Genomic DNA, 23,605 nt, shown 5'->3' with positions numbered 1-23,605 from the left:
TTCTGAAAAATATATTTCATGTGGTTTTTTGCTGTCCAGACTATCAAAACTCATCTGGAAACAATCCGGATATGCAAAAAATCGGATTTTTAGTGGCAGCCATATCCATAGAGACGTGACAGACTTTTTGCATTTTCTTACAGTTTTTTTCTCTCTCCACTTTTTCTCCCCAATTTGGAATGCCCATTTCCCAATGCGCTCTAAGTCCTCGTGGTGGCGTAGTGACTCGCCTCAATCCGGGTGACGGAGGACGAATCTCAGTTGCCTCCGCGTCTGAGACCATCAATCTGCGCATCTTATCACGTGGCTTGTTAAGCGCATTACTGCGGAGACATAGCGCATGTGGAGGCTTCACACTATTCTCTGCGGCATCCACCCACAACTCACCCCACCGAGAGTGAGAACCACATTATAGCGACCACGACGAGGTTACCCCATGTGACTCTACCCTCCCTAGCAACTGGGCCAATTTGGTTGCTTAGGAGACCTGGCTGGAGTCACTCAGCACACCCTGGATTCGAACTCGCAACTCCAGGGGTTTTCGGATATCCGCCTTTTCCTTTCTTTCATTATTTATTTGTCCATTCACTTCGATAAGATGTCCTGTGTCCTTGTGTACACCGATGCCTCGAAGCACATTCATCTGCGCAGAGGAGCAGTGCCGAACCACAACCAAAACAATGTTCTTCCGCAAGACATATGCAGTTTTATTTTTTAACCGCTTGAGGGCCAAATGTTACATAGTGTAGTTTTAAACTAACACAATGTCTCCCTCTGCTGGACACTGTATGTGTTGTTTAACTAACGCAATGTCTTCCTCTGCTGGACACTGTACGTGTTGTTTAACTAACGCAATGTCTCCCTTTGCTGGACACTAACGCAATGTCTCCCTCTGCTGGACACTGTACGTGTTGTTAAACTAACGCAGTGTCTTCCTCTGCTGGACACTGTACGTGTTGTTAAACTAACACAGTGTCTCCCTCTGCTGGACACTGTACATGTTGTTTAACTAACGCAATGTCTCCCTCTGCTGGACACTGTACGTGTTGTTAAACTAACGCAGTGTCTCCCTCTGCTGGACACTGTACGTGTTGTTAAACTAACGCAGTGTCTTCCTCTGCTGGACACTGTACGTGTTGTTAAACTAACACAGTGTCTCCCTCTGCTGGACACTGTACATGTTGTTTAACTAACGCAATGTCTCCCTCTGCTGGACACTGTACGTGTTGTTAAACTAACACAACGTCTCCCTCTGCTGGACACTGTACGTGTTGTTTAACTAACGCAATGTCTCCCTCTGCTGGACACTGTACGTGTTGTTTAACTAACGCAGTGTCTTCCTCTGCTGGACACTGTACGTGATGTTAAACTAATGCAATGTCTCCCTCTGCTGGACACTGTAAATCTCCCTCTGCTGGACACTGCACATGATGTTAAACTAATGCAATGTCTCCCTCTGCTGGACACTGCACGTGATGTTAAACTAACGCAATGTCTCCCTCTGCTGGACACTGCACGTGATGTTAAACTAATGCAATGTCTCCCTCTGCTGGACACTGCACGTGATGTTAAACTAACGCAATGTCTCCCTCTGCTGGACACTGCACGTGATGTTAAACTAACGCAATGTCTCCCTCTGCTGGACACTGCACGTGATGTTAAACTAACGCAATGTCTTCCTCTGCTGGACACTGTACGTGTTGTTTAACTAACGCAATGTCTCCCTCTGCTGGACACTGCACGTGATGTTAAACTAATGCAATGTCTCCCTCTGCTGGACACTGCACGTGATGTTAAACTAACGCAATGTCTCCCTCTGCTGGACACTGCACGTGATGTTAAACTAACGCAATGTCTTCCTCTGCTGGACACTGTACGTGTTGTTTAACTAACGCAATGTCTCCCTTTGCTGGACACTAACGCAATGTCTCCCTCTGCTGGACACTGTACGTGTTGTTAAACTAACGCAGTGTCTCCCTCTGCTGGACACTGTACGTGTTGTTAAACTAACACAGTGTCTCCCTCTGCTGGACACTGTACATGTTGTTTAACTAACGCAATGTCTCCCTCTGCTGGACACTGTACGTGTTGTTAAACTAACACAACGTCTCCCTCTGCTGGACACTGTACGTGTTGTTTAACTAACGCAATGTCTCCCTCTGCTGGACACTGTACGTGTTGTTTAACTAACGCAGTGTCTCCCTCTGCTGGACACTGTAAATCTCCCTCTGCTGGACACTGCACATGATGTTAAACTAATGCAATGTCTCCCTCTGCTGGACACTGCACGTGATGTTAAACTAACGCAATGTCTCCCTCTGCTGGACACTGCACGTGATGTTAAACTAATGCAATGTCTCCCTCTGCTGGACACTGCACGTGATGTTAAACTAACGCAATGTCTCCTTCTGCTGGACACTGCACGTGATGTTAAACTAATGCAATGTCTCCCTCTGCTGGACACTGCACGTGATGTTAAACTAACGCAATGTCTTCCTCTGCTGGACACTGTACGTGTTGTTTAACTAACGCAATGTCTCCCTCTGCTGGACACTGCACGTGATGTTAAACTAATGCAATGTCTCCCTCTGCTGGACACTGCACGTGATGTTAAACTAACGCAATGTCTCCCTCTGCTGGACACTGCACGTGATGTTAAACTAACGCAATGTCTTCCTCTGCTGGACACTGTACGTGTTGTTTAACTAACGCAATGTCTCCCTCTGCTGGACACTGCACGTGATGTTAAACTAACGCAATGTCTTCCTCTGCTGGACACTGTACGTGTTGTTTAACTAACGCAATGTCTCCCTCTGCTGGACACTGCACGTGATGTTAAACTAACGCAATGTCTTCCTCTGCTGGACACTGCACGTGATGTTAAACTAACACAACGTCTCCCTCTGCTGGACACTCATTGAATGGTTACAAAATAAAAGTTCACATATTTAACTGCAGCGGTAATTACCAAATGACAAAAATGTATTGAAATTGACATAACACACTGCGTAAATCGTGTAGTTATTCGGTGTTAGATCATGGGTGAATTGTGACTGAAAGACACAGCTGGGTTTTAGAGTCTTTTATTATGAAAGTCGGAAGCTTTCTGCCATTTTGGCTTGATCTCATGTGAGAGCATGGCGGTGGATATGAGATTGCCAACTGTTCACAAACACATATCACTGGCAACATCACAAACTCAGCTGGACAGCAAACATCTGGTGGTTCCTGGTGATATCATCACATCAGACACCGGGTTCATGAGGTAAACAGGTGCAGATACGGGTGAATAACTTAAGTGTGTGCTGCTGCTGATTGAATATTATGAATCTTTAAAAGTGTTTTTCAGTGGCTATCACCATCTGCAGTGACTTGTTTGAGTGATAGTGTGAGTTTGTCATTTATTATGTTAGTTTTGTAAACGTGGAGGGAAATTTTGTCTTTGGCTGCGTCCCGAACACTTCTGAGCTGCCTACCTAGACAACACTTTGGTTCCTACGGTCATTGACATGTAAGGTGGTCTGAGATGACAAAATTAAGAAATCTTTTAAAAACACGTGTCTATGTTCGTTTCACACATTTTTAAAAAGCATTTTCTACTAAAATATGATGATTTAGAAAATGTCAAGTGTTGTAACCATCAAGGAAATGGTATTAAAATACTTTCCTTGCAACATAATCATTATTTAAGAAAAGTAAAAACAACAACAACAACAACAACAAAAAACTACTTTTCTAGCTAGCTTTGCTGATTTATTATTAAGAATATAATATGTTAATGTAGGCAATATTTATATTATAATATTTATAATACACGAGGATGTTGAAAAGATGGGAGAGGACACACGAAAGAAGGTGGACAAAATAACGTTCATTAAAGAAAATTATATTTCCTATAATAATAACAAAGAGAAGAAGAAGGATCAGTGGTTGCAGATCCATGATAGACTGTAATCTGGTCACATTTCTTTTAATAAACTGATCTCTCAGAATATCCTGTGGGATAGATAGAAGTCAAATTAAATTCCCCCATAACTGCACTATTACGTTAGTCTAAAAGTGCTTTACAGGCAGGAGAGATTAAATTAATATAATTTCAGATGAAAGTGGTAGCTAACATGGCCAAGCTAGTAGCTACATAAGTGTAACTTGGTAACCTAGAGAACCAAATGCTAACATAGACCAAACTAAGAGACAGATAGTAATCTAGTTTATCAAATCTATTGGCAGTGTACAGACTAAAAAATATATATTTCATAAAGGTTCAATAAAAACAGTTGTCAACAAAAGAGCTGCTTTCATATGGTCATAGTGTTACACATTTCCTTTCTTGAAAATAAACTATCCCTTCTCCTCTTCCTCCTGTTTTTATCAGCAGTATGATCTGTGGTCTAGCCAGCCAATCAAAATGAACCACCTCATCTCTGATTGGCTGAAAGTATGGCACATTATTCACCTTATGCGCCAGAGAAACTGCCTTATTTTATTCACATTTAAGACTCAAAACATGTATGGTGACATTTCAGAATTCTGTGCAAATTCACATTCAAATAAACTTTATTCAACTGCAAAATAGATTTTTGTTTGCTCGAAGTGAATTCATCTTTGCAAGAAGATACATTACTAAACTGAGTTCACACATGTGCAAAATACGTTTTTATTTATCTTGTGCACGCAGAACATTTTTGTGTGCTCAAAATAAAATCTTGCGCACTAAAAATATAATTTTGTGCTCGCAGAATTGTGACACATAACTCCATAGTAAACAAGATACAGTCCTAGTGGGAGACAATAAAAAGTGTGTGTGAGAGTACGGAAAAGAGGCTAAATGTAAGAAAAGTGTTTTTAAGCAAAATCTATTGCATAGATATCATGAGTATACATAATATCATGTGTAAAGACACAGTTGATACGCGGGTCAAAATTGAACGTAATTGATGTAGGAGTTTTTTTTAAATGGTTAAATCTCTTAAAAAAATTCAACTAAATTAAAACATAAACTAAAAAAAAAATAATCAAAGAAATAAACATATTATGCATTTTTTGATAGTCTTGACAAAGTTTGGTTACCGTACTAAAAACCATGTAGTATTTAAAAATTACCCATAATCAAAAGGAAGGTTAATGTGTGATTAACTTGATTGATCTGGACAGAAAAAATGAGTGTGACCTAAATATCAAGACATTGTGATGGATAAGTCATAGACATTTGAGTAGAATTAAAGGTTTATAAACCCTGTTTTGTATCTGCATGTATGATGCCCAAAGTTGCTGTCCAGGTAGGCAGCATGTATGTTTGAGACACAACCTGTATGTGAAATCATGTGTGATTGTGAAGACCTTCCTCCTCCTCATCAGGGGTCATGGCACCTACATGGATGAAGAGCGGCTCACAGCGTCAGTGGCTGGAGAGGTAGAACGAGTCAATAAACTCATCTGTGTGAAACCACTTAAGACCAGGTCAACACCTAAACACCACATTATGATATCAACACATACACAAAACAGCAGTGACACAAATAAATGCCAGGAAAGGTAACAAAATAGTAATAACAGCATTCAGTTAATAAAATCACAAAACAGCACAATAAGAGTTCATTCATATCAGTGCTGAACTGTGTTTTTACTCTTTCAGATACAATGGTGAAGTTGGTGATGTGATTGTTGGCAGAATTACAGAGGTTTGTGGTGATGATTCATGCTGGATTTGTTTCTGTGTGATGGAAGTTCTCTTCTGATGTGTGCGTGTGTCATTTAGGTGCAGCAGAAACGATGGAAAGTGGAGACGAATTCCCGTCTGGATTCTGTGCTCCTGCTGTCGTCAGTCAATCTACCTGGAGGAGAACTGGTGAGGAGCAGGTGTACATCTGACATTGATAAGAGATTATGTAAAATCAGCTGGTCAAAATAAACCCAGACAGGGTGATCCGGACCCCCACACGACTCTGTTACCCTGCTTATCTGGAAGACTGTTTTCAAACAATGTTTATGTGTGCAATTCCATTCGGTGGTGCAGGAGTTACACACTTCATTATACGCATATATTTCTCTCATTAGTTGTTTGCAGTAGTTCTCACGGCAGGCATGTGAGATGAGTTCAGAGCATGTATGTCAGTATTTCACACCACACAGAGACGAATGGAGAATTGTGTGATTGCAAATGTAACCTGCTCAAGATGCAGTTTTGTGTTTATTTTCTCTCAGAGAAGACGATCGGCTGAAGATGAGCTGGCCATGAGAGATTATCTTCAGGAAGGAGATCTCATCAGTGTATCCTGATAACATATTCATTCACTCATCTATTTTAGAAGAAATAGAAAGAATCAAACCGGACTGTATCAGCCACTTGCTTATACTTCTTCAGTGTTTATTATTATTGTTTTCTTTAATATTTCTCAGGCAGAGGTTCAGTCTGTATTTTCAGATGGAGCTCTTTCTCTGCACACACGCAGTTTGAAGTACGGAAAGGTAAGAACGATGTCCCTAACGTCTCTCTCGTAGTGCTCATGTCACTGCATTAAAACTGAAACCTGTATGATAGGAATTGAAGACATTGTATAGTATGCCTGGGCTAGATATTGAATATTCATGATATTTTTGCGATGATTTTTCTGGCAATGTAAAATTAAGATGATAGAGCTTCACTAGATTTGTAATGAGGAACGTTAAACTGAAATACACACTGCACCTTTAGTTTTCCAGCAAAATAAAAGCTCCAGGTGAAGGAGACAGAAATACAGAGTGTATATGTAAAACAATATAACACTAAACAAATCTTATCCTCAAATTGTTATTATTAATAATTGTTAATTCAGTGCAATTAATTATATGAAAAATAACGTGTTAAAGAAATGAACACAATGAATTATGCCCCTGATCTGTACGTAATTTCCGTAATAAGGAATGTTCCAACCATCGGAGCAATTCAAGCTTGATGTATCACCTTGATGTGGCATTAGGGGGCAGTCAGCGCAACTCCAGCTGTACATGCAACACACAAAAGCAGCAGTAAACACAGTCTTCCACAGCCGCATTTTTACGCTCAAAGACAGCTGGACGGAGCACAACAGAAAGCAGAGATCTCCAGACACGTTTTTCAAAGTTTCAAACCACATTTAACTTGACACAGCATGCTAAAAACACAGCGCTTATGACTATAAGCCTAGTTAACTAGTTCGAAGCTCCAAAAGAGTCCATCTGACACACGAATACATAGACCAACAATTTAAAATAGAGCAGAGGGATGTAGGCCAATAATTGGGTCCAATGATATTGAAATAAAACAAACAATATTTAGACTTCTGAGCCACTTTTTGTATTGTCTAAATGCTTTATTTTTTAATAATTATTATTTTAAAAAATTGTAATCTAATAATTATAAAAATAATCATATTTTAAGGATTAAATTTGTTTGTATAATAAAAATATATGGTATTATATCAATAATCTAAAATAAAATACAATAAAGTTTAAATAATAATCTTAAAATCTTATAATGAAATCCTACAATAAAAATACAGTAATACAATAATATTCAACCTGATTTTTAATAAATAAATTAGTGAATTTGTAGTTTTTGCACTACTTGTTTTAGTTCAAATCAATGTAGGCAAATATTGTTTTTAGTTTTGCTGCATATAAATGAGATTTTAATTAAATACAGTGCATCCGGAAAGTATTCACAGCGCTTCACTTTTTCCACATTTTGTTATGTTACAGCCTTATTCCAAAATGGATTAAATTCATTATTTTCCTCAAAATTCTACAAACAATACCCCATAATGACAATGTGAAAGAAGTTTGTTTGAAATCTTAGCAAATTTATTAAAAATAAAAAATGAAAAGAAAATCACATGTACATAAGTATTCACAGCCTTTGCCATGACACTCAAAATTGAGCTCCGGTGCATCCTGTTTCCACTGATCATCCTTGAGATGTTTCTACAACTTGATTGGAGTCCACCAGTGGTAAATTCAGTTGATTGGACATGATTTGGAAAGGCACACACTTGTCTATATAAGGTCCCACAGTTAACAGTGCATGTCAGAGCACAAACCAAGCCATGAAGTCCAAGGAATTATCTGTAGACCTCAGAGACAGGATTGTATCGAGGCACAGATCTGGGGATGGGTACAGAAAAATTTCTGCAGCATTGAAGGTCCCAATGAGCACAGTGGCCTCCATCATCCGTAAATGGAAGAAGTTTGGAACCACTAGGACTCTTCCTAGAGCTGGCCGCCCGGCCAAACAGAGCGATCGGGGGAGAAGGGCCTTAGTCAGGGAGGTGACCAAGAACCCGATGGTCACTCTGACAGAGCTCCAGCATTTCTCTGTGGAGAGAGGAGAACCTTCCAGAAGAACAACCATCTCTGCAGCACTCCACCAATCAGGCCTGTATGGTAGAGTGGCCAGACGGAAGCCACTCCTCAGTAAAAGGCACATGACAGCCCGCCTGGAGTTTGCCAAAAGGCACCTGAAGGACTCTCAGACCATGAGAAACAAAGATTGAACTCTTTGGCTTGAATAGCAAGCGTCATGTCTGGAGGAAACCAGACACCGCTCATCACCTGGCCAATACCATCCCTACAGTGAAGCATGGTAGTGGCAGCATCATGCTGTGGGGATGTTTTTCAGCGGCAGGAACTGGGAGACTAGTCAGGATCGAGGGAAAGATGAATGCAGCAATGTACAGAGACATCCTTGATGAAAACCTGCTCCAGAGCACTCTGGACCTCAGACTGGGGCGAAGGTTCATCTTCCAACAGGACAACGACCCTAAGCACACAGCCAAGATAACAAAGGAGTGGCTATGGGACAACTCTGTGAATGTCCTTGAGTGGCCCAGCCAGAGCCCAGACTTGAACCCGACTGAACATCTCTGGAGAGATCTGAAAATGGCTGTGCACCGACACACCCCATCCAACCTGATGGAGCTTGAGAGGTCCTGCAAAGAAGAATGGGAGACACTGCCCAAAAATAGGTGTGCCAAGCTTGTAGCATCATACTCAAAAAGACTTGAGGCTGTAATTGGTGCCAAAGGTGCTTCAACAAAGTATTGAGCAAAGGCTGTGAATACTTATGTACATGTGATTTTTTTCGTTTTTTATTTTTAATAAATTTGCAAAGATTTCAAACAAACTTCTTTCATGTTGTCATTATGGGGTATTGTTTGTAGAATTTTGAAGAAAATAATGAATTTAATCCATTTTGGAATAAGGCTGTAACATAACAAAATGTGGAAAAAGTGAAGCGCTGTGAATACTTTCCGGATGCACTGTATTCCTTTTGTTTATTTAGTGAAAAACTGTGGAAAATGTGCCTTCATTATTTTATAACTAGATTGTTTTTACATGCATTAAACATTTAGAATCTATTTGGCTATAATGGCTAAAATGAAGGTTCCTCAAGGCCTTTTGTGATAAAAATCATCTGATCACAGTTGTTTGAAAAAAAACAGCAATTATTGTGCCCTTCAAATTCTAATCACATTTTACTGTCCAAATAAGGGAATTTTAAGTGAAAAATATAAATGCCATGAACGGTGCGTTCGCACCAAACTCCAGCGAAAATGCAAATGAGGATTTGATAGTGAACAAAAAGCGCTTCACTTTAATTTAACCATGTAACGGCAAATGTTCTTGGTCATTGTGGGTTCATACAAGCAGTGTTAATGAGACACAGAGGAGGAGAGGCATGCTTACTCTATTTCTGTGGAGATGATAGAATTAAGAAAAGGTTAAACATTATCATGAGAAATAAGGGCTTGCGGGCTTAATCTGAGAGCTATAAAATAATGTGTGAAAGTGAAGAAATTACGACAGAAATATTTTATTATTGCATACAGTAATAATATAACCATTCAGGTTGCTGAGTTCCAAAAACAACAGTGTAAATGTAAAATGGACCAAGACTAAAGTTGACCAAAAAGATGGATATTTTAAGCATTTTTAAATATTTAAAATATTATTTTTCATCTCTTTTTCTTTCTTTTTTTTATATGATTCCAAGTTAAATATGAATAAATGACTTCTGAAGGTGTTTGAAGCACACATTCACCTTAAGAAGGATGACAATTCATTGGTCTAATCGCGAAAGCCCTAAAACAGACAAATAATTGTCATAATCACAATATTTTTTTGACAATCATCAGGCAAATTTCATAATCGTCACATCCACAGTCTGATTTTTATTTAGGTTTTTATTCTAGTGTGCCATTTTAGAGGAAGTACATAATTATTGAGTTATGTATTTAATATTGTCAACATGCCGAACAATGTTGAGAGAAAATGTTCGTAGCCATATCACCCAGTCCTCCTAATATACTCAAATTTACTCAATTCATGAAAAATATTTATTCGAATGTTTTTAAATGTTTCTAAAAAGATGTTTGGTGGTGTTGTGTTTCCAGCTGGGTCAGGGTGTGCTGGTGCAAGTGTCACCATCTTTAGTGAAGAGACAGAAAACTCATTTCCACAATCTACCGTGCGGAGCTTCTATAATCCTGGGGAACAACGGTTACGTGTGGCTGTATCCCACACCAGGAAATCAGGACGAGGAGGCGGGAGGGTATTACACCAGCATGGAGGTCAGACTTCTGCTTTTGATGGCTTTCAGTTTTGCAGTTTAGATTTGGAGATCTGTAATGGTGTTGTCTTTCACACTCTATCAGCCCGTGTCTCTGTCGGATCGAGAGGTGATCTCCAGGTTGAGGAACTGTTTGTTGGCTCTGTCAGCTCATAAGGTTCTGCTATATGACACAAGTGTGCTGTACTGCTATGAATCCTCCCTTACACACCAGGTGCTGTCACTCACCATTTCATGATTAACCCATCAAAACCGGATTGCTGAAGGGCTGTTCACACTGACAGCGATCTGCAGTCGCAGAAGAGTGACCAGAAGTCATGAGCGAGAGCAAACATGCAATGAGAAGTGACATGATACAGTAACAGTGAAGCTCACATGACCCCTCTCCTGTGAGAGACTGTAGTCGAGTGTCTGCATGATGGAGGAAATAATTTCGTTGTTTTACATGATTTGTCATGCAGGTATTTATAATTAAAAATGATGCATGGAAAACAGTGTCAGAAACTGTCACCATTCTGAGCGAGTTTGATTCATACATTAGGATTGTTTATTATCGACATTTAATCATGTGCAGGATATGAATTACATACTGTGTGTGTGTGTGTGTGTGTGTGTGTGTGTGTGTGTATGTATGTATGTGTATATATATATATATATATATATATATACACACACACACACACACAGGAACAGTTTTTTTCCCCTCAGGCTATCCATCTCATGAACAGTTAAAACTGCCCCATTGTGCAGTAATTATGTGCAATACACAGCTTAGTCTATTTATATTTATCCAACATACCATACCTCTTCTGCCATACATTCCCTCGCATCTGTATATAACAGATTTGTATATTGTACATACAAATATATATATATATATATATACACACACACGGTATATATACTTATATTTTCTATTCACTTTTTATTTTATGTTTTATTATCTTGTTGCTGTATTGTTTGTGCACTGGAAGCTTCTGTCAACAAGACAAATTCCTTGGCAGTAAAGCTCATTCTGATAAGTACGTTTTCACTAGTAAAAATGCTAATTCTTCATGTCATTAATTAGATTTGAACTCTACACTGGTACTTTTCTACTTCTTACATAAAAAAATGCCTTCATTATTCACTGAAATGCACATAAAGTACATTATTATTGACCTTTGTAAAATCATTTTCACTAGCAGAATTTCACAATGACCTGTCATTCACTCCTGATAAAAATAACCCATATCTATAATTAATGCAGTATATAATTATATAATTAATAGTTGAAATCCCATTGTCACATATAAGCTATAGCTACTAGTAAAGTATTTTTTATATCAATGAATAATTACATAGTTGCAAGTGCGGATGCTAAATTTTATATCAGTATTTTTAACGTTGAATTCAGTATTTCAAATAGCTTTAAATTGAAGAGTAATTATGTCTTAAAAGGCTTTTTTTTACAAGTTAAATTCACATTGTAGATATCTGAAATTAACATTGCCAAGAATTCACATTTTTACTACTGAAATTGAATTGTAGAAATCTTTAATTCATATTCTGTTCATGATTAGATGTTGAAAGGGGTTGTGATAAATTCATCTTGTTCATGATGCATTGAGCACTCTTGCAGTTTATGTACAATCACTCTCCCCTCAAGAATCTCCATTATTAGCTACAAGAAAACTGATTCATTGTCAAGTTAGATTGACACCTGATTTTTACAGGAGGTGGACCCTTTTCACATATCCGGGTTTGGATTCGGAAGTAAACGATAGCAGGTTAAACTTGTATAGCGGTGAATGGGAGACCGCAGAATATTTCATTTTTGCGTATCTGTTTGATACAACAGCAAAAGACAATATTCACCATTACGCTTTCACAGTTTTCCAAAAGAAGAAAAAAATGGAGAGCGGTGGATTACGATAGCAAGAAGAGAGAAGATGACAAATCTTCTGTCACTCTCTCAGCATCTGGATTATAAACCATCTCGTTTTTAAAAACTAATTCCAGGGAAATAAAATACAAAGTATAATGTTAGCAAATACAAAAAAGTTTGTGTCCAGTTGTGCAGCCCACCATAACATCAGAGTGACATCAGCAAGAACGGCCAATACAACTGGCAGTACAGTGACTGGGTGACCTTTAGTGATCAAATCACTGTTAGTGTGATTGGCCCTTCAGCCTTCTGAACTCTGAATGGATGTTCATATCGGAATAAATTGACCTGGCTTTCTCCTATTAAACTGTGTGTGTGTGTGTGTGTGTGTCTGTGTGTGTTTCCTTGTAGATTAAAGATATCCTAAAGCCAGAGATCATGGAGGAGATCATCCTCGAGACACGACAGCGCCTGGTTGAGCACGAAGACTAAAGAACAAAATAATTCTGATTCAGCCTTTTCGTGATTGAAATGTAACAAATGATTTATATGCTTAAAACTTTTGAATAAATACATTTGTCAGAAAAACAATTGCTTTATTGTTGCTTATCAAAATAAAAAAGCCCTCAATGTCCGCTAAAGAATCTCAATGGACATTTTAAAAAAGAGTGCTTTGACAGACATTAAATATTATTACACAATCATTTCTTTTAATGGAATTAGTAGTTTATCTGTTAGAAATGTAGTGGATTTGTAGTGATGAACTGAGTTAGTTCTCAAACTTGTATTTGCTGTTATTAATTGCTTGATGTTAAATATGATGACCAAATTAATACCATGTAATTCTTTCTAAAGATTGGTCAAAAATCATAGGATTAATCATCATCATTTTACAAACAGCAAAATAAACTTCAGAAGACTTTGAGTTCATAATGGTGATTATATGTGTAGAAAAGCGGTTTTGGTTCGAGTAGGAAATCGAACTGAATGTTAGCGGAAGAGCGCGGCGTGTGACGTCACCAGCGCTTCTCGCGTGCGTAAATATGGCGGTTCCTGCGACGACGAGCGTCTGCAAGAAAAGTAATGAAAAATAGGAAATAAAGTGAAGACATGAGGAGAGATGACATTAAAAACTCTGCGACCGAATCCAGCGGGTGATCGGTGCTGAAAAGCGGCCGAAAGGATATAAATAAGAGCGGGAAAGTGAGAGTTTATACTCGACTGAGGAGAGAGAGATGCACGCGGAAGTGACGAGAGACTTTTAACAACTAAAACAAACTCAAACTAACACTACAAATCAAAGTCTCACACATGGACAGTTAAACTGGATAAAAGTGTCCGGGTGAACTTTTGAGGGGTCCTGTGAGTGTTCAGACAGTGATTCATATTTATTTCACACTTACATGTTACATTTAACTCTCCCATAACGGCTGTTTTGAAGAGGGGTAACTTTATTCTTAATAAAGTTCAAAGCTGATGCAGATGTGTAATAACTACTGATCATTCACATATGATTGACACTACAGTCTAAACGGCAAATAACCACCGCATATAAGCATCTGCTTTATAAAGTTTTGCATTTATTCAGATCAAAATCTTTTTGACATGCAAGTTGGACTGTCACATGAATAATGAAGATAATTGCTTACTCAAATGTCATGCACATCAGGATATCTGCTTCGTTGATTGACGTGTCTGGTGTGTCAGAGTTATTAATATTAATGATTACGTCACTATGACTGACAGCTCATCACACGAGCAGGTCAGAGTGCATTCTTTGATTTTAGTTTCTTAGTTGTGACACAGTTCGTCATGTGTTTGACCTAGAGATTGTCATCAGGGTGACTGTGTCTTCATCCTCCTCCTCCTCCTCAGTTATTATTATAGCCTTTATTTTCAGTCATCTGGGCTGCGGCCTTCCTCTGAGAAATGGATGCAAGTCTGACATTCACAGTAAATTAACTGTAATGCATTCAGTTATCACCTTTTATGAATTTAATATGTGAAAATGAAATTAAAATTCACCCCATAGTGCTTCAAACACCATTCTACTTCTATTTTATGCCGTTTTAATTGCAAAATCAGTAACTTTTGAGTGATTATCAGTAATCGAGCTGTCAGGAATTAGTTTTCCGCACACATTCAGCAGTCAATGCATGATACACACGGGGATCTGTCAGAGTTGTGTCCCATCACCAGAGGACTCTGCTCTGGACCGTCCCGTGTGCCACTGAAGAAGGAGGACACGACGTTCACTCCATCATCAGACTGTCATCACTCATGCCCTTATGGGGCAGCAGCCGGGGAAGTTTGTTGGGGACCAGAGGAGACCGAGTCTGCCAGCGCTGCCCTTCATCAAGGGTGCCATGAAGAGAGAGACCACACGGCAGGGAGCTCAACACTTCAATGTGTTCACTGTTCATGGTGAGTGTACTTACTTTACTACAGTAGTAATCCTTGAGTGTTTGCAATGATATAGAGAGATGTTGGAGCAGTTTGATGGTTGAGCATCACATGAAACTGCTGTTCATCTCAGTGTTCTTGTTGAACTTATATATATGGGTGCTTCTTCAATTTCAGGCACTTTCAGCACTGTAGATTTCTAGAAAGTAAAGATCAGTACTGTATGTTCAGTATCAGTCAGTTGCTGACCATTAAAATAAAGAATAAATAAAAATAAAATAAATAGCTAAATAAACATCAGTACTGTTTAATATCAGTCAAATGCTGACTATATCAATACTGCTGAGACAAGAGATAAACAGCGGCAGCAGTGTTACACCGTATTCTGATATACATGTTCAGGGGAAACTTTCAACGGTGTAAAACCAGACTTTTAAATATTACATTTTATAAATGCAACAACTGGAATTGTTCGGTTGAAGGGAACAAACTGTGAATCCTGAACAAAACAGTTTGGTGAATACATGTTTACTCATTAGCTTCCACTCAGCTGACAAGCAGTGAAAGTAGCTACATGATTAGCTAGTTAGCTATAAGCTCGTTGTCACGGAGAGTAAAAGATGGACCAGCACTGTGTCTCACCAACTAGGTAACAGCGTAGCGTGAAATCAACACTCAACAGACACAATCCACCACCGCACTGTTGTCTGCTGAGCTGCAAAAAGATGCTCTGATGTTTACCTTTCAATCTGCTACGTTACTGACTGCACTGACAAACTATAGTTGGCTAACATAGCAAACAGGTGTGATAAACATGAGTGACATGGTTGTCAAGGACAGGGTTAACGTTATATGAGTTAAATTGAAAAGGGAAAATGATGGGGTCATTGTTTATTAACTTTCCAGTATGTACAGGTGCATCTCAATAAATTAGAATGTCGTGGAAAAGTTAATTTATTTCAGTAATTCAACTCAAATTGTGAAACTCGTGTATTAAATAAATTCAATGCACACAGACTGAAGTAGTTTTAGTTTAAATGGTTCTTTTAATTGTGATGATTTTGGCTCACATTTAACAAAAACCCACCAATTCACTATCTCAACAAATTAGAATATGGTGACATGCCAGTGAGCTAATCAACTCAAAACACCTGCAAAGGTTTCCTGAGCCTTCAAAATGGTCTCTCAGTTTGGTTCACTAGGCTACACAATCATGGGGAAGACTGCTGATCTGACAGTTGTCCAGAAGACAATCACTGACACCCTTCACAAGGAGGGTAAGCCACAAACATTCATTGCCAAAGAAGCTGGTTGTTCACAGAGTGCTGTATCCAAGCATGTTAACAGAAAGTTGAGTGGAAGGAAAAAGTGTGGAAGAAAAAGATGCACAACCAACTGAGAGAACCGCAGCCTTATGAGGATTGTCAAGCAAAATCGATTCAAGAATTTGGGTGAACTGCACAAGGAATGGACTGAGGCTGGGGTCAAAGCATTAAGAGCCACCACACACAGACGTGTCAAGGAATTTGACTACAGTTGTTGTATTCCTCTTGTTAAGCCACTCCTGAACCACAGACAACGTCAGAGTTGTCTTACCTGGGCTAAGGAGAAGAAGAACTGGACTGTTGCCCAGTGGTCCAAAGTCCTCTTTTCAGATGAGAGCAAGTTTTGTATTTCATTTGGAAACCAAGGTCCTAGAGTCTGGAGGAAGGGTGGAGAAGCTCATAGCCCAAGTTGTTTGAAGTCCAGTGTTAAGTTTCCACAGTCTGTGATGAGTTGGGGTGCAGTGTCATCTGCTGGTGTTGGTCCATTGTGTTTTTTGAAAACCAAAGTCACTGCACCCGTTTACCAAGAAATTTTGGAGCACTTCATGCTTCCTTCTGCTGACCAGCTTTTTAAAGATGCTGATTTCATTTTCCAGCAGGATTTGGCACCTGCCCACACTGCCAAAAGCATCAAAAGTTGGTTAAATGACCATGGTGTAGGTGTGCTTGACTGGCCAGCAAACTCACCAGACCTGAACCCCATAGAGAATCTATGTAATTAAAGCAAAAGGAGCCCCTACCAAGTATTGAGTACATATACAGTAAATGAACATACTTTCCAGAAGGCCAACAATTCACTAAAAATGTTTTTTTTATTGGTCTTATGATGTATTCTAATTTGTTGAGATAGTGAATTGGTGGGTTTTTGTTAAATGTGAGCCAAAATCATCACAATTAAAAGAACCAAAGACTTAAACTACTTCAGTCTGTGTGCATTGAATTTATTTAATACACAAGTTTCACAATTTGAGTTGAATTCATTTATTTCAGTAACTTTTCCACGACATTTTAATTTATTGAGATGCACCTGTATTTCACAAACTAGTTAGCAACTTACCGTTGAACTCTGCCCTGTCTGCAGAGCCACGGTCAGCTCAGAGACAGCTCTGTAAACTGTGGAGTTGGAGTGCGCTCTGCTGGACAAACTACGTAGTGACACCAATTCTAAAGCATTGTTTTCTGCATTATATGTTCTGAAAAAAGGTTTTCATATATGCGCATATCGGTAAACATTTACACCGATACCAATATATCGGTGAAAGGCTAATATCGGCCGATAATATTGTCAATATTTACAGTGGTTTCTGAAGTTAAAATATTTCATAATATATGATTGTGCCTTTAAATATTTTATGTATTTACATATTTATTACACTTACTACATTACTACATTTTGTAACAATTTTATATGCACTTGTGTGATTTACATTGAGTTTACATTGATATGGATAACAAGCACTAAATTGGTACTGTCTCTTTAAGAGAACGGCAGCTCCTCCAACAGATGTTTATGGTTCAATGAGCAGTGCACATCAGAGCCCTTCTAGCAAGGGGAGCCTACAAGCATAAAATAGCATAACGCGGCGGTCCCATAGACATTCTGTGGGCAGTTTTTGAATAATATCTATGGAGCAGATGTTTCAGTGTGCTGAATAAACTGCTTTTGTGAAGAAACAGCTCATCACTTAATGAATTGACCACCTGTCCACTAATCTTCAACATGTTTTACACTAAACATCCCTTTGGAATGAAGGGTATGGTATCCACAAACAGTGACTCACTGTCATAACATGCTAGTTTACCATTATGCTCTTTCTATGATAGAACCGCGGAGGTTGTTATGAAGTTGTGCAGTTGTTTTTTCCTCATCCATGCTATGTATGATTAGAATGAATGTTACTTTTTATCTTTTTGATCACCAACTGACTGTAAATAACAAAGGATATTAAGGGTGCTTTCACACAAGCACTTTTGGTGTGCACCCGGGTTCGAATGACGTCAAAGTTTGTTTAGTTTGGATGATGCGAATGGAGTTTTCCGAACTCGGGTGCACACCTGAGAACCGCACCTTAGTCCGCTTGAGAAGGTGGTCTGTGGGACGGTTCATGTGAACTCAGGTACGGTTTGCTGTTGATATGAACGCAACTGTACCAAATCGCGAAAATGAACTACTGTTGATGACATAATTTGCATGTTTGCAGGCTCCAGATCACAGTTATTATGGTATAATGCATTGCTCGTACTGGCTTGTGTTCAAATAAATCACCTTCAAAGAGCAGATCTCATGCTTCACATCTCTTGCAACTAGGGCTGAAACGATTAGTTGACGTTATCAACAAACAAATAAAAAATTGTGGACAAAAATGTTCGTTGTCAAACAGTCGTTTGATGTCATTTAACGTAACATGAGGTCACATTAAACTCTAATGATGATGTGTGAGAGTAGCACTGCAGTTCATGACTGACTGAGGAGAGGAAGAATTACACAGCTCACAGTCCAGATGAACTCTAAACTTTCCAAACAGCTTCAGCTGATGTAGATCACAAAGTATGAGGGAAATATAATGCAAAAATACAAAATAAGTAAATACAGAAGCACTCTCGTTGTGGAATAAGTGGAGCCGGAGGTGTTCCCGGTGTTACATCTTTAATGCAGTTATATTTAATGTGTTATAGCTTTATTAAACTTCAAATAATACAGAAGCAGATCATGTAAATAACTTCAAACTCTGAAACGGTCATTTCTCTGTGCGGTCAGCGCCTCTTCTATGAGTTGTGTGAATGTCCCGATCTAAGGGGGAGAGATTGAAACTGCACCCAGCTGATGCACACTCTGTCACGGGACGCTCATCCATCGAGCACACACTTAAAAAAATGCAATTATATACAAAATACACTTATATTTAAGATACAGTCTAAATACCTTATATGTTGCTTCTCAAGTAAATGTATCTTGTTTTAAGGATTTTTAGACCATTTTAAATGGAAAACAACACTTGATAACAATAGGATTTCTTGCAGTGAATTTCTGTACTGAATTAAACTTAAAAGTATTTTTCCCCTTTAATTCAGTGAATGTTATTTAGAGGTATTTCTAAAAGATGATTTTGTCCTCTTTATTGTTAGTAAGCATGTTTAATACAACCTTTTAAGTCGGGCACAAGCTGAATAATCGGTTAAGAGCTAATGATTAATCGTTGCAATTATCGCCGAATAATCGTTCTAATATTCGTTAGATTATTCGATTATCAAAATAATAGTTAGTTGCAGCCCTATTTGCAATGCATCTGTGGGTTTGCGGCAGACAAACACAAGTGTCGTTCTTTGCATGTAAATTTTGGTGGTAAATCCAAAGAGATAAATAACACAGTGATGCTGATGTCTTCTTGAGTTACCTAGTAACAGTGGTAAACAGCTGCTGCTTGTACTCAAGTTAATGATGCAATCGGACCGCGGTTCGGACCCAGAAAATATGATGTCTACATTGACAGGAGGGAGGGGGGAGGAAACAAACTCTGTTTCGGTCTGAGCAAGCGAACCAAGTGTAAAAGCACCCTAAAAGAGACATGAAATGAAAATGGAGTGCCTAGATCTTATCTTTGGACATGCAATACACGGAACAAAGAAAAAAGGAAACTTTGACTTGTATAATGTGTATTGACTTGCTTGTACAAATATTTATTGTACACATTCTCAAATTCAAATCTACAAGCTCTCGAGTTTTGCAACACTTTTACCTTCTGTTAACAGACATCCAACAGGCGTGTTACTGGTCTGTAGCCATGCTTTAAAATGGAGAATGTTATAAAACAGTCCGTGGAAATGTTTAAGCAAAATCAAAGTTGATTTCGTTAAATGCATTGTCAACGTAATTATGGCATATCACGGCTCAAGGACCTACTGCAGCCAAATCAGGCCAATTTCCTTCAGAGTGTGCACTCACGAGACACAACACGCTGTAAAATACGAGACTGAATCTAGCTACTTAAGGCCTTTTCACACCAAAGGCGACACGATTATGAGAGGTGAATCACAGACGAATGGCCCTTGCACATAGAAAGCGTCGCAAATGACCGCCGTTAGCACATTCACACCTTTACAATTGGTGGCGCTAAATGACAATCAATAACTAAGTTTCCATCCAAGGATTTTTTTGCGAAAAAAGTGTCGACATAATATTTTTTCGTTTAACTCTAGCGCATAAACTCTATGTTGATAATTCACATGTTGTGAAAAACTGGTTTGGAAACACTTTTTGTCAAAAAAACTGGCATTAATGCAAAAATATAGTGCCACATGACAGAATTTACCCCAATCGTTAGCCTGTGTTAATCATGACAAGGTATACATCCTTGAAAGCCAATTTATTGTACATGATTATGGATTGATCTTGATGTCATATAGATCTGATGCTGCAATCATGACACTTCCAGGAGTCTCAACACAAATATCTCATATCATTCACATCGACAAGTGCACGGAGAACAAATGAATGGCCACTGTTTGTGATTAATTTAATCATGGTAGACATCCGTTTATTTATTAAAGTTGCTTTTACACACCATTCAAAATAATAGACGGCAGTCACGGAATTAGCCCACAATATTAGCCTTTTCTTTACACAAACTTAAATTAGCCTTTCCCTGTTCTGTAGATGAATAAAGTCGGCTGAATGACATTCTCAGAATGTTCTAGACTTTTTTCAAGACTATAAACGATCAGAACTATTTGTCCACTTTCAGAAAACGAGCTTTTGAACATTTTAAAACGTTTCAATATTTTAAATCTAATCCTCTTTACATCGGATCGCATTTGTTGAGCTTCTTCAGAAAATATAAATTGCATTATGACAATAAAATTAATTTGAGATGATAATCAAGTTCAGTTGGTCATTAAACGTTGCTGGAGAAATATGCGGGACATAATGCAGTTGAGATGGCAATGCTTTAGATGATTGTTCAAAATAGCCTCTTGAATGTCAGGAATGTATCATATGTAAATCCTGATATTTTCCTTCGGAGGAAAAAAAATTAGGGACATGTGGGAGGTGAATTAGCGATAAACACACATTTCTGTATGGAAACGACTTAAGGGCAGATTTCTTCTGCGATAAACCAAAACTTATGTGACAAAGTGTTTTTTTAGGCATGATGTCATCACGCACACCAATTTTATCGATAAAAGGTCATTTGAATGGAAACGGGCAGAAGACGGCAAATGTCGCAAACATTTTTTTTTAAGCATTTTTACTTTGTCGATAACAAAATAGCGCGAAAGGTGGATGGAAACTAGGCTAATTTGACCTAGGTACAGTAGGTGGCTCAACACACCTTTCAGCTGGTCTTACCTCTGCCTATGACAGATGAGAAGAAGAAATACTTGACAAGCAGATCAAAAAAAGAAAACTGATTTCTCTACCAGCTGCAGCAGTGATGAAGAGTTTATTGTTGATTTGCTCAAAGAGAAAGAAAACATTCGCGACATCACAAACTATTTCAGTTCACCTGCTGGACGAGTTGACTTGTCAGTGTTCTGCCCTTAGTTTTTTTTGTTTTGTTTTTTTTCCTTTGTGGCAGAGCCCCGACATGTAGTACGTGTTGTATGTCTGTTTTATGTCTTGTGTCTGGATTCAGCCTCTTCAGTTGGTTTTACTCTGTGGCTGAGTCCAGGCACTTGGTTTTGTGTTTTCTCATTTTCTTGTGCATTCATGTCTGTCTTGTCTTTAGTAATAACTCCGCCCTCTCGTTTTCCTTGTTACCTGTTTGATTATTAGTTTATGGTCCCCACCTGTGTTCCCTCGTTACCCTCGTGATTTCTCTCCCTTTATATTTCCCTTGTGCGCTCTGTCTTGTGTCAGATTTTCTCTCTGTCTTGTTCCCAGTCGGTTTGATTGTTAGCACTACTTTTTAATTCAGTTTTCTGTTATTAGATTCAGGTCCAAGTGCTTTTGTTTTGTTCTCTTGCTAATAATTCATTTGTCTAGTTTGTTTTGTATTCAGGTTTCCCTCTCATGCAAGTTTTCTGTCTTTTTGTGTTTTTTGTCTTAATAAAGACTTGTAAAAGAGCTCTGACTGCCTGCGCTTGGGTTCTTCTGACAAAAACCTGACAGATTTTGAGGAGACTACCACGTTTTTGGTTTACAAAGGCATTTTGATAAAAAAACATACAGTGCACTGCAAGTCACAGCATTAATTTGATTAATATTTGGCGAATAAAAACACTGAAGATCTGTACAGTTGTTTATTAAAAAAGGAAAATATGCCGTGATATATATTATATTAGAGATCTAAGAGAACTCGTAAGATTAAATGCAAAGAAAAAATATACAGCAATATGGAATACATTATGAAGACAGTCCATGTAAGATCAGAGAGTATTTTTTTAAGGGATGCAAGGCAGTGATGCAGAAGTAGCATTTACATATAAAGAGAACCCATAGGAGAAAAAACTGTTTCTGTTTTTAAGGCATTTGATGCAAATGAAACACACGTCCTCACTGCTGGTTCAGGAGTTCCTTCAGTGTTTAATATCGGTAGTCAAAACAGCTTTCTGTGCTTTAGCGCCACCTGTTCTGCTGTTTTTGGGAACTGCAGCAGCTCCTGACACGTGATTCACAGCTCAAATTTTATTGGTCAGGGCATTTCTTCAAGGCTGCGTCTCGTTTGGAAGGCTGCGTCCTCTGGAGGTAGCATTTATCGGCTGCCTGCGTCATCGAGGCTGTCTCGTTTCATTTTTATTTTTTATTTTTTCTTATTTTTTTATCTATTGTCAATGCCTTTTATGTATATGCACTTACATTTATACAATTGTTAACCTTTTTTGCATTCCCAATAAAAAATAAAAATGAAACAGACAGCCCCGATGACGTATGCGGCCGACAAATGCGACCTCCGGAGGCCGCAGCCTTCCAAACGAGACACAGCCTCGTAAGCACTGTAAGAAAATAGCGCCGTACACCGCGGCTAACACAAGCACTATGCAAAGACACCTACAGAACCACCGCAGCTCTTAACTAAAATCAACCAGGTCTGAAGAGACTCATGTGAAATCATACAGGAGAGAAGCCAGTCAGTTTGAGTTTGTGGCAAAACCTTTTACAGTGCTTGCATATTGTTCTGTCTTTTACTGCATATGATAATTCATACTCAAAGTAGAACTGAACTGACATTCATTACAAGATGATTAGTTAAAACATTTCAAAATGCACCTGCATTGTTTGCATTTTGTGACTTTCAGTTGAATAAAAGACAATTTTTCTGGTAGTGTTTATAGTGTTATAATATCGTCTCGTTCTCATGAACCCAGTATCGTGTATCGTCTCGTGAGCTAAGCATATCGTCACACCCCTAGTAATAAGGGCTAAAACACTTTAAACTGCACACTTTCACTGATCAGTCGGCTGCTGATCAATCGGCTGCTGATGTA

General features: G+C 38.6%; 2 protein-coding genes across 3 annotated transcripts in view; both read left to right on the top strand.

Annotated features, from left to right (window-relative positions):
* Positions 1–3,098: 3,098 nt before the first annotated feature.
* Positions 3,099–13,029, top strand: LOC127436006 (exosome complex component RRP4-like). 2 transcript variants are annotated; one of them, XM_051689895.1, is made up of 9 exons: positions 3,099–3,265; positions 5,359–5,460; positions 5,636–5,681; positions 5,759–5,848; positions 6,205–6,270; positions 6,400–6,468; positions 10,410–10,586; positions 10,671–10,799; positions 12,864–13,029. In XM_051689895.1, exons 1-9 carry the CDS (start codon positions 3,138–3,140, stop codon positions 12,942–12,944), a joined length of 888 nt encoding a protein of 295 aa, XP_051545855.1. In that variant the 5' UTR covers positions 3,099–3,137; the 3' UTR covers positions 12,945–13,029. The 2 variants fall into 2 exon arrangements, with proteins under 2 accessions (XP_051545855.1, XP_051545848.1); XM_051689888.1 differs by having other exon boundaries at positions 5,359–5,535.
* Positions 13,030–13,488: 459 nt separating this feature from the next.
* The window catches only part of abl1 (c-abl oncogene 1, non-receptor tyrosine kinase), a 60,208-nt gene continuing 50,091 nt past the window's right edge, over positions 13,489–23,605 (top strand). Inside the window, exon 1 of the mRNA XM_051689012.1 lies at positions 13,489–14,876. Coding sequence (XP_051544972.1) covers positions 14,741–14,876 — 136 coding nt within the window. The 5' untranslated portion in view covers positions 13,489–14,740. The remainder of the gene's footprint in view (positions 14,877–23,605) is intronic.

This window comes from Myxocyprinus asiaticus, chromosome 4, assembly GCF_019703515.2.
Source record: "Myxocyprinus asiaticus isolate MX2 ecotype Aquarium Trade chromosome 4, UBuf_Myxa_2, whole genome shotgun sequence".
NCBI lineage: Eukaryota > Metazoa > Chordata > Actinopteri > Cypriniformes > Catostomidae > Myxocyprinus > Myxocyprinus asiaticus.
The sequence above is the reverse complement of the archived record's forward strand: the minus strand, read 5'-3'. Positions and strand labels throughout refer to the sequence as shown.